The sequence below is a fragment of the Crocuta crocuta genome, unplaced genomic scaffold (genome assembly GCF_008692635.1).
Source record: "Crocuta crocuta isolate KB4526 unplaced genomic scaffold, BGI_CrCroc_1.0 scaffold218, whole genome shotgun sequence".
Taxonomy (NCBI): Eukaryota; Metazoa; Chordata; class Mammalia; order Carnivora; family Hyaenidae; genus Crocuta; species Crocuta crocuta.
The window spans coordinates 7,358,684-7,376,183 of NW_027533170.1; the positions used below are offsets into that span (position 1 = coordinate 7,358,684).

A 17,500-nucleotide genomic window follows, 5' to 3' on the forward strand; every position below is an offset into this window, starting at 1 on the left:
GTCCTGGGTCTCACGGGTAAGGGGTGGGCACCTCTAGGTCTGACCCTGATCCCCAGCTCCCGCTCCCACCCAGGCTTCCCGCTGGCTCATCTGTCACCTCCCAGAGGCATCCCACCCAGGCCCTCATCCCAGCAACCTGTCCCCTTCTCGCTGGCACCTCTGGTCTTCTATCTTCCTAATCCCACCCACCCAGGCCCAGAGCCCACCCCCACCCCACCGGGGCCTNACCCTCCCCTGCTCACACTGCCTCTCTCTCTCTCAGAAATAAATAAAATATTTAAAAAAATGTTTATTTAGTTTTGAGAGTGCACGAGTGAGGGAGGAGCAGAGAGAAAGAGGGAGACAAGTGATCCAATGTGTGCTCTGTGCTGACTCAAACCCACGAACTGTGATATCATGACCAGAACCGAAGTTGGATGCTCAACCGACGGAGCCCCCCAGGCGCCCCCCCCCAAGATGTGTTTTTAATATCACCCCTCTACTCAAGAACCAACTTCGGCAGCCCATTGCCTATCAGCTGGAGGCATCATTCCAGTGTGGCATCCAAAATCTACTCCCTGCCTCCCTATACTCAGGTTGCTTCTCTAAGCGGGGCTGGGGCACACCATGCATGCCCCTAGGTCACATCACACCATGCACGCCTGGGGCTGGCCACAGTTACCACCAGCCTGAACTTCCCTGAGGTCTGTGGGAGATAACTGGAATGAGGCTCAGTAACAGCCAAGGCCCTTTCTGTCTCTGATGACTGCCCCTCCCGTCCCTAGCTTCCTTCCCTGGGAACTGTGAGCAGCTAGCACCCAACCTCTTCCTCCACTGGGGATAGGTCCCCAGTTGGTAAGGCCCTGGGCAGGGCTCAGAGGTGCCACGCATCTCCTGAGGCTCCCTGCAGCAGGCCTGCCACTGTCGTCTCTTGGAAGACCTAGCCCTCCAGGACATCAGGAAATGCTCTACTTCCTGCTCCTGAGCAGGGAGACTCCCTTTTTGCTTTGGCTGCTGGCGAACTCGGGACCACATAAGCCATGTTCACAGCAGCTCTTAGCATCGGGTGGGTCTCAGGACAGCACTGATTTCCTTATCAGGTGCACCTGGTGGGGCTGGAGGTCTTAGTGCTAAACTGCCCTTGGTTTCTTGTGTAAAGGAGTGCAGGACTGGGGTGCCCGGGGACTCAGTCGGTTAAGCATTCGACTCTTAGTTTCTGCTTAGGGTCATGATCTCACGGTGTGTGACATCGAGCCCTGCATTGGGCTCTGCGCTGATAGCCAGGAGCCTGCTTGGGATTCTCTCTCTCTCTGCCCTTCCTCGCTTGTGCTCCCCCTCTCTCTGTCTCAACAGATAAATAAATAAACATTAAAAAAAAGTGTCGGATCCATGTGAAAAGCATGTGGTCGCCCCCTGAGGAAATGAACGACAGGGATGTACCCTGGCCCTGCCAGGACCTACCTTCAGGGCATCCAAGATCCTGCCATCGTAGTCAATCACCACTGTGTCTCCTTGCTCACCCTTGAGGCCCGGGGGACCCTGAGGCAGGAAGAGTAAGGATTTCAGGGAAGGGCGGTGGTTTCCACGTCTGTGTGTCATCCAGAGAAGCTGGGAAGCTGGCTGGCACGAAGGTCAGTGTAACTTGAGCTGTAATCCGGAGGCACCCCGGCGAGCCCATCCTCCAGAATCTACTTGGCCACGGGCACCCTGTTCACTGAGAAAACTCTGCAGGGGTCAGGCAGTGGGCGTCGGGAGGGAAGGGGCCTCTGGAGCCACGGATGAACATGTCCTTGCCTGGCCCGGCTGCAATTCACATGCGAGTAGAAGTCCACTGAGGCCTTATCTTGGAGTTCTCCAGGGAAAACAAAGTCTCATTTTGATGCGACGTTCTTCAGATTTTTAAAAATGTTAATTTATTTTGAGAGAAACCGAGAGAGAATGAGCAGGGAAGGAGCAGGGAGAGAGAGAATCCCAAGAAGGCTCCCTGCTATCAGCACAGAGCCCATCGCGGTTCCATCTCACAAACCGGGAGACCACAGCCTGCGCCGAGATCACGTCTGACGCTCAGCCGACTGAGCCACCCAGGCGCCCCAGGTTGCTCCGATTTTTAAACGCTGGCAAACAAACGAGCATCCACAAACACACTCCCCAACCCCCAGATACTGTGTCGACCGATACGAAACGTCGCAACTTGATCTCACCCCTGGGCCTCCGTTTCCAGGCCTCGGACAGAGGCTGCGCGCGCCAGGCACGAGTAACCAGCACGCGGACGCCAAGGTCTACGTGCTCGTGCGTTCATTCGACCGTCCGCGAAAGCACGCGTTTACGCCCACCCGTCCACACAGGCGCGTGCCCTGCTGCGGGTCCTGCCCTAAGTCTCTGAACCTCCCTCCGTCCCAGGCTGCTCTGTGCCGGCAGCACGACGGTCAGGCCCGGGGCCAGCCCCCTGCAGAGGGCGGAGACGCCCAGGGCAGGGCCTCCTTTGCCAGCTGCATCCTCGGTCATGGCCTGTACGGTTCACACAGAATCCCGTGCGCAGCGCCTAATCCGGCCACCTGCATGACCAGGCTGCGGGCTTAGTCTTGTATTTGTGGAGGAGAAAAGCAGCCTCCAGGAGCATGAGGGCACGTGATTGCCCGTGGCCACAGAGCAGAGAGCAGGGCCCTGGATGTCGGGTGGGTTGGTGCGGGCTGGTCACAAAAGACCTGAGACCAGCCCGGGAGGCTATGGTTTTGGAGATACGGATGAATCTTAAGCCTGAGCCTCAGTGTGGGGCTATGCACCCCGCAGGGTAAGGTCTATGCTTGACTATGAGACGACAAGACCCAAGGAGGACAGACACTCACATGGGGAGGACTTGTTTTCCCACACGTCCATGTTTGAGCTCATTAGGGGCACCTGGGTGGCTAGGTTAAGCGCCGGACTCGGTTTCGGCTCAGGCCATGATCTCGCGGTTCATGAGTTCGAGACTGGCATCAGGCTCTGCACGGAGCCTGCTTGGGATTCTCTCTCTCCCCCTCTCTCTGCCCCTCCTCCACTCTCTCTGTTTTTCTCAACATAATAAACTTTAAAAAAATTTTTAAAAAGGCTAATGAATTATCATTAAGAAAAAAAAAAGACTCCCATTTCCTGGAGCTCCTCTGGGGTTGTCTGGGGGGACAGGGGCTTCTTAACACACTGGGTTCCTGGGTCTCCTCAGCGTGGCCAGAGGGGAGACTGCTTACCCGCATCCCTGGGGCTCCATCCGTGCCTTGCTGGCCGGGCTCTCCCTGTGGAGACAGGAGTTTGCAGCCATCTATGCATGGCTGCTCCGCCCCCCTCCGGTCTCCTCTTCACCAAAAAGCGCAGGGCTCACATGCTGGGGCCCTACAGGACTAATTTTTGTGACTGGCACCCCAGGAACAAGGCTCATGGAAGGAAGGCCTGTGGGACCCTCCTCTGGCCCCACGGTGCGGAGACCTGGGCCACTGAGGGAGGGTTACAAGATGACTTAGCCACGAATCTGAGCTCAGTGGAGGCCTTGTCACTCACACAGACCCACGGGCCCCCCAAGCCCCAGGGTGGCCTCTGATAGCCCGTGTTATGAGACACCAGTGCCCAAGCCCTCCCAGGACATCCCACTGAAAAGGGCAAATTGGAGGTGAAGCCGTGTCACCCCAGGATGGGGGCACAGATCTGAGCCGCGCACAGTAAGGCACCTTTGGCCCTGGGGCGCCGTCCACACCGTTTTCTCCTGGAGGCCCCACGCTCCCTGGCTCGCCCTGCAGTAGAGACATTTCATGGTGAGTGAGCGCCGGTGGGGGACTGGCTTTCAGGGGCTCCTGGGAACGTGCCTGAGCCCGCCACCCCCCTGGGATTGAGGGGAGATGGGTCTCAGGACTCTCCCCAGCCCTTGGGACTCTGGACCACGGCCACCTTCTCTGGTCTGGGTTGTGGAGCGTAGTTGGGGCAGCTCAGGGGCTCAAGAGACATTCTGGAGGCCGACTGGCCATCTCTATGGTTGGGAGAGCAAGGAGGATCCCCTGTTCCTAGCTTGGGGCCAGGATACGGCGGGGGCCACCTGAGATGGGAACTAGGAGGGCCTGAGGGTGTGAGGAGGCGCAAGTGGCTGGAAGGGATGCCCCACCTGGCGGCAAGTGGGGCCCAGGGACTCCCTGTCGCCTCTCTCAGGCCTGCCCTGGGCGTCGGCACATGCCGTTGCATTGTGAAAGTGCCAGTGAGGGGCCTCGCCCGGCAGAGGGGAGGCAAGGGGCCTTCTGGGGGAGGCACATGTACCTACCTTGGGCCCTGGGGGTCCAGGGAGCCCCGGCTGGCTTGGTGTCCCGTCATCCCCCTGTGGAGAGAGAGGCTGAGGCTGCAGCCCTCAGGCCTGGGCATACCGGCTTTGGACGTCTCCCCCACCCCGCGCTCCCCACATACCAGTCCTCTGTGGGCACCGGCACTGGTCACACTGGGTCAGGACAGGGGTGGGGCAGGTCTCCCAGGGCCAGCCCAGAGCGTGTGTCAGCAGGTGTGTGCACAGGGAAGCGGGATGGGCAGATGGAGGAGAGGGGATGTGTGCCTTTAGTCAACGAATGTCATGAGGCGCCTGGGGGGCTCAGTCGGTTGAGCGTCCGACTTCGGATCCGGTCATGATCTCAATGTGTGAGCATGAGCCCTTCATCAGGCTCCTCGCTGACAGCGTGGAGCCCACTTGAGATTCTCTATCTCTACCCTTCCCCCACTTGCTTGCGATCTCTCTCTCAACATAAATTAAAAAACTTAAAAAAAAATCACAATATCCCAGGGGTCCACGCTGAGTATCTCCTGTGGTGGGTCTGGGGCAGGCCCCAAATATTCTTGTCTAACAAGCCCCCAGCTCTGAGGATACTGCTGGTCCCGGGGCTGCACTTTGAGAACCACTGTCTAGAGCCCTGAACTGAGAACAAATTTCTGTGTTTGAGGAAAGGAAAGAATGAGGGACTAAGTGGATGAATGAATGAGATCTTGGCTTCAGAGACAGAGGACGTAGCAGCCATCCACAGTGAGGACTCGGGTCTGCTGGGGGACTTCCCTGTGGCCTGCCCCCTGGTCCTGCCCCACTGGGAGGCCCCATCCTTCTCTCCGGCCACTTTCACATACCCCACCCGGGGCCCCCTCACCTTCTTTCCAGGAATGCCGGGCTCACCCTGAGGAGGGGGGCAAGGGGGTGCAAGAGAGAGGTCAGAGGCCTCAGAGCATGGCCCAGACACCAGGCCCCCTGTTCCTCTGGAAAAAGTGGCCTCAATGGGGACAGCTCAGAGACCCCGGCCCCACAGAGAGGTGCACACGGATGGTGGGGCTGACAGTCCTGGACTCCACTTCTGATTGGGTCCCTCCTCCCCCACAAGCTGAATGACCCTGGGCAAGCCACTGCTCTTGCAAGTGGGGGGTGTGATGCCCCAGCCTCAGAGGGTGGTTCTGATATGAGAGAGGAAGCAATGAAAGCCCTTTTCCTTCAGGGAAGACCACAGCTCACCTTCCCACCCCTGCAGGGGCTGTTCAAGGCAGAGGTGGGGGCAGGGATAGTTATCATGGGGAGGGGGCAGTGGGGTAGGGAGCCCATCCCTCCCAAGCCTGGGGCAGGGGACATGGAGTGAGGAGCACCCACCTTGGGCCCTGGGGGTCCCTTCAGGCCCTGGAACAAGAGAAAATGTTAAATGGGATATTGGAGGTTGCTTCTGGGGGCTTCTCCTTCTGGTCATTTTAAAAGGGCGACACCAGTGCCAGATGGCAGGAGGCAGGGCTGTGCTGCCTGCTTTGGCCTGACCCCTACCCACGTCTAGGGCCACTTCTGCACCAGATCTCAAGCAGCGCAGTGGGCTGTGGGCTCCCTCCCAGGGACGCAGGGCTGGGGGCCTGGCCCACTGCTGGTGGTAAGGCGGAGGGCAGGGGTGCCTGCACCCGCACATCCCCAGTGCGGCTGTAAGCGGGACAGGGGCTTCCAGGCCTGGAACCACGGTCCTACCAGCCCAGGCCTCTGAAAAGCCCTGGATACTGACCATCTCGCCGTCTCGTCCAGCCTCTCCTTTGGGACCCTGAGAAGGCAGAAGAGGAGAGCCTCTGGAGGGGATGCAGGGAATGAGGAGTGCAGGGACTGAGCCCACTACCCTGCCGAGCCCTGGGCTGGGGCTCCAAGTAGTCTCTCAGGTCATCTTGACCAAACCCCTGAAGAGTGGGTGTCATTGTTCCCACTTCCCAGGTGAGAATGTTGAGGCTTGGGGAGTTACGTGCCCAACGTGAGTAGGCATGGATGAGCCAACTGAGTAGGTGCCCTAAGAGGGGACAATTTGGTGGAGGAGGGGGACAGGCTGGTGTCCCTGTGTTAGGGGAAGGGGGAGGACATGAAGTCTGGCGTCCGGGGTTCAGGAAGAACTATAGGGGACAGCTGAGCCTAACTAGTTAGTACTGGAGGAGGGAGAGAGGGAGGAACAGGACATGGTAGAAGCTGTTGGAGGAAGCGCCCACATGTGGTCTCAGGGTCAGGGTTAGGACTGAAATCACAACCGAGGTCAGGTTTAGGGTCTCTGGTTCTATCTGGGGTGGACCAGGACTTGGGAATGAGTTTGGGGTCACAGTCTCAGATGGTGGTAGGTATAAGGCAGCAGTGGGGTAAGTGTCTGGGTTGGGGCAGGGGTTAGGGTTGGGCATGGGTCTGGTCTGGACCAGGGACAGGGCCAGGGTTGGGGTTGTTTCTGGGTCCGGGGTTGGGGTTTTGGTAGGTGCGGAACTAGGTCCAGGGTATTTCCACCTCCCTGCCCTCTCTTACCGCTGGGCCCTGTGCTCCCCTGGGGCCATCTTTCCCAGTGTCACCAGGAGGGCCCCGGGCCCCAGGGAGTCCGGGGGGCCCTGGAGGCCCAGCAGCTCCGTCTTGCCCTTGGTCTCCCTGGAAGACAGGGGGCCTGGCTCACCGGGAGGGGAAGGAAAGGGGCTCCAGTCTGCAGAGAGAAGCCTCTGCAGACAGACAGGCCGTGCCTTCCCTTCCCCAGCGCGCAGCGGGCTCAGAGCAAGGCGCTTTGTCCGTGGGCTTCTTGCCCCTTCTTGGTGGCCACATGGAGGGACAGCACTGTACTCTGGCATAAGAGGCTGACAGGACCCTTTCTACTCCGAGGAATGTGCCGTCTTCCCAGCTCCTGGTGCCTGGAGGCCAGCTCTGGCGTGTAGCTGAGAGAGATGTGCTGGATGTGGGAGCTGGCGCGTGGGGCCCAGTAGCCCCCTTCCTCCTCCTCCTGAGCCTCACGCCTCCTGAGGGACCCTCCCCGCTGGTCAGCTCCTGCTTTATTAAGTGATGGAGGTGTGCTTCCGGGCACACAGCCAGAGCAGTGAGAACTCGGGCTCACCCCAAAACCTGCCCTCGAGCGTTCATAGCAGCTTTCTGTATAATGGCCCCAAACCAGAAACCACCCAGTTGTAGCTTCAGTGGGTGAAGGGTTAACCGATGGGCGCGCATCCACATCACGAACACCGCTCAGCAGTAAATACAAAGGGACAAAGTACGGACGTGTACAGTAGCTTGGATGCCTCTCGAGGGCATCGCGCTGAGGGGACAAAGCTGATCTTGAAAGGTTACCTACTGTATTGCCGCATCTACACGACATCTTGACATGGAAATGTCATAGAGGTGGAGCATGGATTAATGGTTGCCGGAGGTTAGGGTAGGGGTGGGGTGGGAGGGGAGTGTAGTCGGGCAAGGGCAGCACGAGGGGGTCTCTGTATGGTGGTTACACGAATCTGCAAGGGTGATGGCACTGCCCAGACGTAAACACCCCTAGGTGAGTACGGTGGGTGAAATCCGAACGAGGCAGGTGGATTGTATCTGTTTCCTGGTTGTGAGCTTGTGCTTGAGCCAGGGAAGACATTGCCATTGGGGGTGGGGAGGTGGAGGACGGGGACGTGGGGTGTTCTTTCTTTCTTTCTTTTTTAAATGTTTGTTTATTTTTGAGAGAGAGAGACAGAGTGTGAGTGGGGGAGGAACACACAGAGAGAGAGAGACACAGAATCTGAAGCAGGCTCCAGGCTCTGGTCAGCCATCAGCACAGAGCCTGATGTGGGACTCAAACTCACAAACCTTGAGATCATGACCTGAGACTTTCAACTGACTGAGCCACCCAGGTGCCCCTGTGGGGTATTATTTCTTACAATTAACTGTTGACCTATAATGATTCCCCAAAAAATGTTAAAAAAAGAGGCACCTGGGTGGCTCAGTCAGTTAAGCGTCTGATTCTTGGTTTCTGCTCAGGTCATGATCTCTCTAAGTTCTAGCCCTGCGTCGGGCTCTGCGCTGACAGAGAATCTGCTTGGGATTCTCTCTCTCTCCCTGTCTCTCTCTCTCTCTCTCAAAATAAATAAATAAACTTAAGACAGAAGTTAAATAAAACGAGCAATGAAGGGCCACACAGTCTGTGTCATGCAGCATACCTATCCCTGACTCAAGGACCCGGTGTTAGTACTGGGTCAGACCTCAGGCAGCCAGAGCCCTCACCTCGCGGCCTCGCCTGCCAGGGGGGAGGACCACCATGCCCCTGGCATTCCTGCTACCCCAGTGGTCCCCACCAGCACCGGCACAGGGCACAGTAATGGGGCATGCTTGGCTCACAGTGTCAGCGAGCAGCTCCCAAACTCCCCATAACCAAGAAATGAAGAAGCCTCTGGAAGAGGTGGCCCTTGCTGTGTGCCCAGTGCCGACGAGCTAGGACTTCCCAGAATGTGTCTCACCCAACCCTTGTGACCACCTGGTGGAGACACTGCTATTGTCCCATTTCACGGATGGAGTGGTCAGGAACAGCGAGGGCTATCGTTTACCCCGGGTTACAGAGCTGGGAAAGGCTCCTCTGGCCACTGAGGCAAGCGATGAGTTTTGGACACCTTTTTAATCCATGGGCCCCACGACAGGAAAGCTCACCTCTTCAGTTAACTGCACCTGAGACACAGGTCATTTGTTTTCCCAATTAAAACATTAACCGAAGCTCTCAATGTCCCCCACTCAGGTCTGACACTGCCAGGGGCCTGACCAAGAGGCTATACTTCCAGTCCAATGTAAAGAAACCCGATGGTGTGGTTAGCACCCCCAGCCGTGGGTGGTGATGGAGGTGGATAATTCCTGTTTCGTTTTCTGCTGTATCAGGAAGAATTTGAAGACACTCCATTGTTCCTTTCACAGCTCAGGGGCCCTATGATGGGCACCACTGGTCTGGACTCTACTTGTTGGGGGTGGGAAATGGGTTTAGACCCTTGAGCAGGCCCCAGGACAGGTTTGTAGGCTCTTCCCTTCAGATACTTGGGGCACGAGGGTGGCCAGCCGCCTGGTGTGCGTCCTGGGACGGGATGGCTGAGGTCTAACCCTGGAAACGCAGGGGTGAGTCAAGAAAACACACAAACCAGCAGGCATGGACACACCACTGGGCCAGGCTACCTTGAAGATGCGGCGACTGTACACATGTTGGTCTCTACTTATAAAGCCCGGATTGAGCCGTGGGAAAACCATCTGGTCAGCAAACGGGTTGTGTGGTCAGGAAGGCAGAAGGGTGATTCACAAGAGGCTGTTTCTGGAGGCAAAGCCGCTTTGCCCAGCCGAGCGACTGGGAGAGGCCCACAACCTTCTCCACAAAGATGGCCGCTGGTTCCCATCCCGCAGGCCCCTTGCAGTGGCCACCCCCCTCCCCATCAGGAGCCGGGGCCTGTTCCCTTTTCCCCATCTTGACTGTGGCTGGGCCCCGTGACCGATGGAACCGATAATATACAGTGGAAGTGATACTGCATCCATTCCAGATGTAGCTCTTAACTGGCCTCTGGGGATGCTAGTTTGGGGACGTCCCTCTAGGAAGCCCATTGCCATGCTGGGAGAAGCCCTGCCCCAGCTGAGCGCCCAGCCAACAGCCACGTCAGCTGTGGCCATGGGGTGCCTTCACCTTGCACCTGTGGACTAGAGGCCCGGCAGCCTCTGCCTGCAATGAGAGAGATCCCCTCCCCCCACCAACCCAGGGGGTCCTGAGGGACTGTGGCACATGGTCGTTTCAAGGGTGGAGGCTGTTTCAGAAGTGGCTGCAGCATTGGGACAAGAAGATACCCACGAAGGGCGAAGGGAGGGCTTCGGAAAGAATCTCTCTTCCATGACCCTCTGGGCCGGGGGGAGCTCTAGTCTACTGGGGAGGGGGCATCCCCGTTTAGAAGACCAGCTTTCACACACCCACCAGCAAGCAGGCCAAAGGATTTTTCTCGGCAGCTGCCAAGCTCCACACACGGGTGCCCGTTCTTTGACTTTGGGGCCAGCTTGCTGGCTTTCCGGGGGCCCGCCCTTGCCCTAAAAAGGCTCAGCACAGAACAGGCTAGGGTCTCAGCCTGGCTGCTCTCAGCTCATGCTCACGACCACCTGTGACACGGGCCCTACAAGCCAGGCTCAGAGCCGTGAGGCTGGAGGGATTGGGGCCCAGCCCACACGTGGCGCTGAGATGCCTCCTCTTTCCACGCTGCCACCTCTCCTCCCCTGCCCATCCCTGCTGCTTGCAGAGGCTGCCTGGGGGTGACTCCCTCACTGGCTACAGCCTCCACCCCCTAGCCTTCTAGAAAGCAAGTGGGAACCCACCACCCCACTGCCTTTCTCTGGGCGGTCAGGTCTCCACCCCAGTTGGGGTAGAAATGTTGGGGGCATGCATTCAGGGCCACTTAAGTGACCCGCTGCCGAGATCTGCTTTGTTGGGACCCACCCCACCCAGGGTCTCCACTTCACTTCGTTGAAGAGGCCCCAGGTTCGGCAGGAAGCACTTCTGAGTTCCTTGGGCTCCAGGGGCCCTGAGGGCCAGGGGATCTACTGTCCCTGTGCTGGGTCCGGGGCACCCGACTTTCATGTCTGTAATGACTCTTTGCCACAGCGGCTTGGGGTCGGGTCCGCCACCACCCCCTCCCCACAGGTGGAGAAATGGAGTCTCAGAGGGGAAACTGAGTCGCTCAAGGTTGATAAGTGGCAGAACCACTTTCTGGGGTGCCAGCCACCCACAAAGGGTTAGTCTCCGGTCTGGGGCCGGTGTTAACCCCACTGTCCCCCCCTGCCCCCATCCATGGTGCTAAGTATGACTGGGATGGGGCTTCCAGCCCGTGGCCACGTAAGGGACACCACACAGAAGGACAGACTGTGGGCAGAGACCGTGGGCCCCTCTTTCTGTGATAAGGAATAAGGGATCTGGAAGAAATGCTAGATATGCCTCATTATAAAACAAAACAAGTGGGTAAGGGGGTCTTGCTCCGTTCTTACCCGAGGGCCGAAGTCTCCGGGTGCACCCTGAGAACAAAACAACAGGAAGACAGGTCAGCGCTACTGTGATTACTTTATCAGATGTTCTGAGCATTTACTCTGTGCTCCGTGTTTTACGCACATGGTCTTGCTGAGTTCTAACCAACGTAACAGGCAGGCTCTATCTTTATCTCCGTATCCCACGAGGAAACTGAGGCACAGAGAGGCTAAGGCACCCGCCCGAGGTCACACAGCTAGCACATCTAGGGGGTGCGGTCTCCCCCCCCCCCCCCCACCCCTGGCCCCGGCTCTGGGGGCTTCCTTTCACTTACAGATGGAGAAACTGAGGCCGACGCATCCAAAGCCGTGCAGTCGGCGGTGGAGTCCCAATGCTAACCTGACGCTCTGAACATCGGGTCCTGTGCCCTGCACAGCTCTGATGGAGGACTGGAGCCTCGGCCGCCCTTATGGCCGGGGGCTGGGGCGGACGTGGCCCAGCTTCGCCCAGCCATTCCCTAGAAGCATCCCGCCACACCTGGGTCTGCTCTGGTCCCTCCCTGGGCTGACCCCACCGTGGGACACACAGGTCTCCCCTCTCTTGTGCTCCCTTCTGAGACACTTGGAAGTCCCAGCCCTCCAGGGGTCTGCTGTGACATTTAGTGCCAAATGCCAGGAAAGCCTTTCTCACACGGGGCTGTAGAGATCACAGGGGCAGCTCTCTGCCATCTGTTTTCCTGGGGCGGGGGTGCACTCCTCCCAAAGAAGTCCATCTACAGGGACTGTTCACCCCNCTCTGTTGACACCTCCCTCTTCATGATTACTTGCTTTGGAAACTCCTCATTCTGGGCAGACTGAGCTTTGAGCTTTGTCATGCTCTGGTGCTGGGAGAATTTAATCCCCTTGCACCTTAGATTGTTAAACATAAGCTGTGTAACCATTAGGAGGGAGGTACTATTAGCCTCACTTTACAGATGGGGAAACTGAGGCTCTAGGAGAGGATGTGATGTGCACAAGGCCACACTCTGTAGCTGAGGTTTGGAGACAGGTTTCTGGCATCCTTTATCACACCCGCATCTGGACAGCCTCCGGTATCACTTACCTTTTCCCCTTTGGGGCCTGGAAGTCCCTGGAGAAAAAGGTGGAGAAAGAACAGGCATGAGCTAGGAGGACTGGGCTGGCTCCCCTTCTGGCTTCCCTAAGGCTTCCCTAAGGCAGAAGGGCCTGTGGAGCTGAGCAGAGCTGTGGGCAGCTGAGTGGGTAAACACACGAGTTGACTGTCAGCTTTTAATGAGGGCTGTGCTTGTCGGCCCCAAGGAAGCCCCACACTGCAGTCCTCTGCATGAGGGAGACAGGGGACTTGAGGGTCACTGGTATCTCTCAGCTCAGGTCGGGGCACATGTGCTATCTCTCATGCACAATTATTGATTCATTACCTCATCTGACTGCCTTTCCATCCAATCATCCTTCCTTCTTGCCATCCACTCACCCATCCATCTGTTCTTCCATCCATCCAACCATCCATCCATCCATCCATCCATCCATCCAACCATCCATCCATCCAAGCTTCCTTCCTTCCTTCCTTCCTTCCTTCCTTCCTTCCTTCCTTCCTTCCTTGCTTCCACCCACCCAACCATCCATCCATCCATCCATCCATCCACCCACCCACCCACCTAACTATCCATCCACATCCACTTATTTATTTAATTATACCCTCACCCTGTGTAGCTTATTTATTCTGCTGAAGATGCCTGTGAACCACAGGCTCCTGGCCCACATGCTGAGAACGCACTAGCCCAGTGCTTACCACTGAAGCCCTGAGACTGTAGGGGGATGCTGTGTGCCTGGGCTTGCTAGGAGAGGCTTGTGTGTTTTGAAGGCTGACTAGATGTCAGAGATGGTGCCAGTATGTGGGATGGTTAATGTGGGGAGGGCGAATGGGCCCATTTGACAGAGCCTTGGGCTTGGGAGGTGAAGAGGCCTCCCTGAGGCTGCACAGGTAGTGGAGCTAGATTTGAACATAAGTCTGCTGCCCCAATGGCTTCTCTCCTTGCCGAGTCAGGTTCCCAGTGGCGCCTTCCCTCTGGCACCCCTTCACTCTCAGCCCCACAGTGGCCCGGTCCCAGGACCACCTAGAACTGCCCTGTCATCACTTACAGGCTTGCCATCCAGACCCAGGGGCCCCTGGAAACGAGAGACAGAGAGCAGAGGTTACACACTGGAAAGGCATGTCCTGTGTGTTTTATGAGCCAGAGGCACTACTGAGTCTCGAGGACCAAACCTGACATGAGCCCATGGGTCTGAGGACCTTACACACGGACCTGGGATGGGGGCATCTGGTGCCCAGAATCCCCTCCTCTGACAAGAGAGCCCCACTTCTCCTCCAGAACCACCCGCATCCACTCATATGGGGCGTGGGCGTGTGGTCGCGTTCCCTCGACCAGGGGGTTTGGATCAGGGATGAATGTGTCTGGGGCTTTGAATGGTGGCACTTTAGGGGAAAGAGGGTCTTTTCTCCTCGTGGGGCTAAGGCTGGAGCTCCTGAGGGTACCACGTGGCTTGAGAAAGAGCCAACAGAGAGCAGGCCAGAGCTGAGAGACAGTGAGGAAAACGAGGTGAAGGGTCTGAAGCTGAAACCACCCACCCCTGCACACTTCCATTTGTCAGTGGTTTTTAATTTGAGCCAGTGTGACCTGAGTTCTGTCACATGGAACTTGGAAGGGACTGAATATGCCCCCCCCCCCCCCGAATTCATGTGTTGAAACATAACCCCCAGTGTGATGGCGTTAGGAGGGGTCTTTTGGGAGGTGATGAGGTCATAAGGGGCGGAGCCTCACAAATGGGATATGAGTCTTTATAAAAGAGGCTCCAGATGCTGCCTGGGTCCTCGTCCACCACGTGGGGACACAGCAAGGAGATGGCAGCCTGCAGCCTGGAAGAGGGCCCCCACCAGAACCTGACCACGCCAGCGCACTGATCGCAGACTTCCAGCCTCCAGGATTGTGAGAGAAGATTTCTGTCACTTCTAAGCCACCCAGTCCGAGGCGCTTTGTTACAGCAGCCTGAACAGGCTAAGACATGACTGGAAGGGTCCTGAAAGTTCTTTCAGTTCCCTGCACTGCTGTGGCCTTTGTAGGCAAAAGTCAAGGCCAAGAGAAGCCACAAGGTTAGGTCCCAAGGGCTGGGACATCCCAGAGGCTGCAGAGGGTCAGTAAGCGCTGCACAGCGCCCCCCACGGGCGCCCTCCACCTGGGGACCCACTGCCCTCTCAGAAAGCCCCGCTGAGCTCCACCACCATGTGGGAGTGTAAAAGAATACAAGGGCAGTGCCACAAACCAGGTCCACCCAGTCCCTGTCACCCCCCCTCCCTGCCACTGCCACCTCATCCTCACAGACATTTCACCCTTGACCCCAGCCGATGCTCTAGGCAGCTCCACCCCAGAGTCTTTGTACACATTGCCTGCCTGCCTGGCACACCTTTGTGTCACCTTTAGCTCAGTCACCTCCTCTTCCACGAGGCCCTCCAGGCTCCCCCACTTTCCAGAATCAGGCCATTTGTGTCTGCACCTGGTACATTTTCTTTCTTTCTTTCTTAATTTTTAAAAATGCTTATTTAGTTTTAAGAGACACAGAGTATGAGCAGGGGAGGGACAGACAGAGAGGGAGACACAGAATCCAAAGCAGGTTCCAAGCTCTGAGCTGTCAGCACAGAGCCTGATGAGGGGCTCTAGCTCACGGACTATGAGATCATGACCTGAGCCAAAGCCAGACACTTAACCGACTGAGCCACCCAGGCGCTCCCCCTCCCGCCTCCCTCCTCCAGCACATTTTCTAGCCATTGCACATGACACTGCACACTGTTACTATGTGGTCTACACAAGTCTTCCAGTAGATCAGGAAGGGGGGCTGATCCCATGTGTCTCTGAGTGCTCGGATGAGGCCCGGCAGAGAGCACGGGCCTGGAAATGTGAGTTGAATCAAACCAAGGAAAGGTAGCCAGAAGGATAAAGTGTGTGAAAACGCATCCTGTGTAAGGTGGAAAGGTAGGGGGCAGGACACGCAGAGCATTTTGCCAGTTATGAGCAGGGCACGAGCCTGTTGGCTCTGCGGGGTACTGGACAAGCGTAGGGAGGTGCTGTGCACAGAGGCAATGGCCCAGGGGAAGCTCAGCCTCAGCCTCAAGCTCCCATCCTGGTCTCTCTCCAGTGCCTTTGTCCCCGTCACTGCTGAGGCTGCCCTCCCCGGCCTAGCACTGGAGGCCTCACGGCCAGGGCCAGCCTCTGCCTTTTGGATGCCCTGTGGCCCTGGTCTCCCTGAGCTCTCTGCGTCTTTCCCATCTTTGTGCCTTTGCAGAGGCTGTTCCCTCTGCTTCCAGCACCCTTCCTGGCTCCTCCATTTGGGAGACACTCTCTGGCTCTGAGAAGCCAGTCTCTCCTTCCTCGGGTTTGGACACAGCCTGGGAGCTGGCAGCTCGGCCCACAGGGGCCAGCGGCAAAGAGTCAGTCTCCCTGGCTCAGCCTGCAGGCCTCCCTGAGCCTAGACGGCCAATTGCCAAGTCCCCAGATGCCGTAAGATGGGCTATTCCTCGAAGGGGCTCACACCAGGCAGGACACAAGGGCAATTCCTTAAAAAAATTAAAAAAAAAAGTTTATTTTTGAGTGAGAAAGAGACAGAGTGCAAGCAGAGGAGGGGCAGAGAGAGAGGGAGACACAGAATCCAAAGCAGGCTCCAGGATCTGAGTTGTCAGCACAGAGCCTGACGCGGGACCTGAACTCATGAACCTTGAGATCATGACCTGAGCCAAAGCTGGATGCTTAAGCAACTGAGCTACCCAGGCGCCCCATAACCAGGGCAATTCTGAAAATTTCTCTCTTAAGTGCTTCTGGCCCCCAGCCTCGAGGTCGGCTGAGGTTCTGGACTTCGGGGCAATGTCTTAGGGGTAGACGGAATCCCAGGAGATGGGCAGTGGGGCCGTTCCAAAGTCTTGGGGGTCCAGGCTCTGGGGGCTCCCAGTCAGGTGGTCAGCCCCAACCCTAGTCATTGAGGCTCACCAGGAACTGCCCCAGCTGTCATCTCCTGCTGGCCCCTGGCTGTCCTGACCCCTGGGTCCCATGCCCAAGGCCTCCTCTCCTTAGTCCGCTCAAATTGGGCCCTGCATCTCCTCTCCCCACCCCATGCTCAGGCCGTGCTAGGCCTCACCCAGCCCCTTCTGCTGCCACAGCACACGCAGGGACCTGTCCCACCCTGGGTCTCTTCTGGGGGCTCTTGGTGGCCCCCCTACTCAGCCTGTATCACCACAGCAAGCCCATAAGGCAGGCGTTATCATCCCTGTCTTACAGAGGGAGAAACTGAGGCCCAGTGAGGGAAAGACCTTGCCCAAGGCCAGGCAGCCAGGGTCGGGCCCGAGCCCAGGGTGGCTTTCCGGTTCTATGTCCTCTGGGTGCTCAAGCTGCCCGCAGGGGCTCGCCTGGATTCCTGGCTGCTGTCCCCAATCTGCCTGCCCTGGCGTGCCTCTGTTCCCAGCTTCCTGCTCCCTCCCGCTGCCCACTGGACCTCGCCTGCCCGCGGGTCCCCCGCCAGCTTGGCCAGTGTGGCTGCCATCACAGGCTCTGTGCCCAGGCCTTGTGCATGCCCTGTTCAACTGAGCCCAAACACAGCGCCCCTCCATCGATCTGCAGGGATTAAAAAGTAAATAACGCAGGGGTGCCCAGGCGGCTCAGTCAGTTGAGCATCCGACTCCTGATTTCGGCTCAGGGCATGATCTTGCGGTTTGTGGGATCGAGCACCGTGTCAGTGCAGAGCCTGCTTGGGATTCTCTGCCCTTTCCCCCACTCATGCTCTCTCTCTTTTTTCTCTCTCTCAATAAATAAATAAATAAATAAATAAGCATTTAAACAATCCATAATGCAGACCGAAATTAAAAAGAGACAAAGGTGTAGTTAGAGATAAGTTAACCTCTTTCCTCTTCGTGGGCTGGGAGGGGGGACACAGTGGGGCTCAGGGCCAACTCACCGGCGACAGCAGGAGGAGTCCAAGGTGCCCCTGACAAGGACTGGGACACAGTGCAGGGCTGGTCCAGGGGAGGCAGGCACCCCGCCCTGTGGGGCCACAGAGCAGACACTCTCCAGGGCGAGTCTAGGAATGCTCTGAGGGTCCTCAGTACGGGCCCCATTGAGTCCCATCATACCCTCTGTGGAGTCTGTCCTCACTGCCGCCCCGGCGAGCAGGCACCAGAGCTCCATCCTGCAGCTGTAGAAGCTGAGCCACTGGCTGAAACAG

The 17,500-nt window shown here is 57.6% G+C and overlaps 1 protein-coding gene across 1 annotated transcript in view; it reads right to left on the minus strand.

The window, feature by feature from the left end:
- The window catches only part of COL23A1 (collagen type XXIII alpha 1 chain), a 311,043-nt gene that overhangs the window by 9,171 nt on the left and 284,372 nt on the right, over positions 1 to 17,500 (minus strand). Inside the window, exons 5-15 of the mRNA XM_077746329.1 lie at positions 13,379 to 13,405; positions 12,324 to 12,350; positions 11,246 to 11,272; positions 6,767 to 6,883; positions 6,000 to 6,035; positions 5,609 to 5,635; positions 5,121 to 5,147; positions 4,259 to 4,312; positions 3,678 to 3,740; positions 3,204 to 3,248; positions 1,441 to 1,518 (exon numbers count right to left, since the gene is read on the minus strand). Of these exons, the coding sequence (XP_077602455.1) occupies positions 1,441 to 1,518; positions 3,204 to 3,248; positions 3,678 to 3,740; positions 4,259 to 4,312; positions 5,121 to 5,147; positions 5,609 to 5,635; positions 6,000 to 6,035; positions 6,767 to 6,883; positions 11,246 to 11,272; positions 12,324 to 12,350; positions 13,379 to 13,405 (528 nt within the window). The remainder of the gene's footprint in view (positions 1 to 1,440; positions 1,519 to 3,203; positions 3,249 to 3,677; positions 3,741 to 4,258; positions 4,313 to 5,120; positions 5,148 to 5,608; positions 5,636 to 5,999; positions 6,036 to 6,766; positions 6,884 to 11,245; positions 11,273 to 12,323; positions 12,351 to 13,378; positions 13,406 to 17,500) is intronic.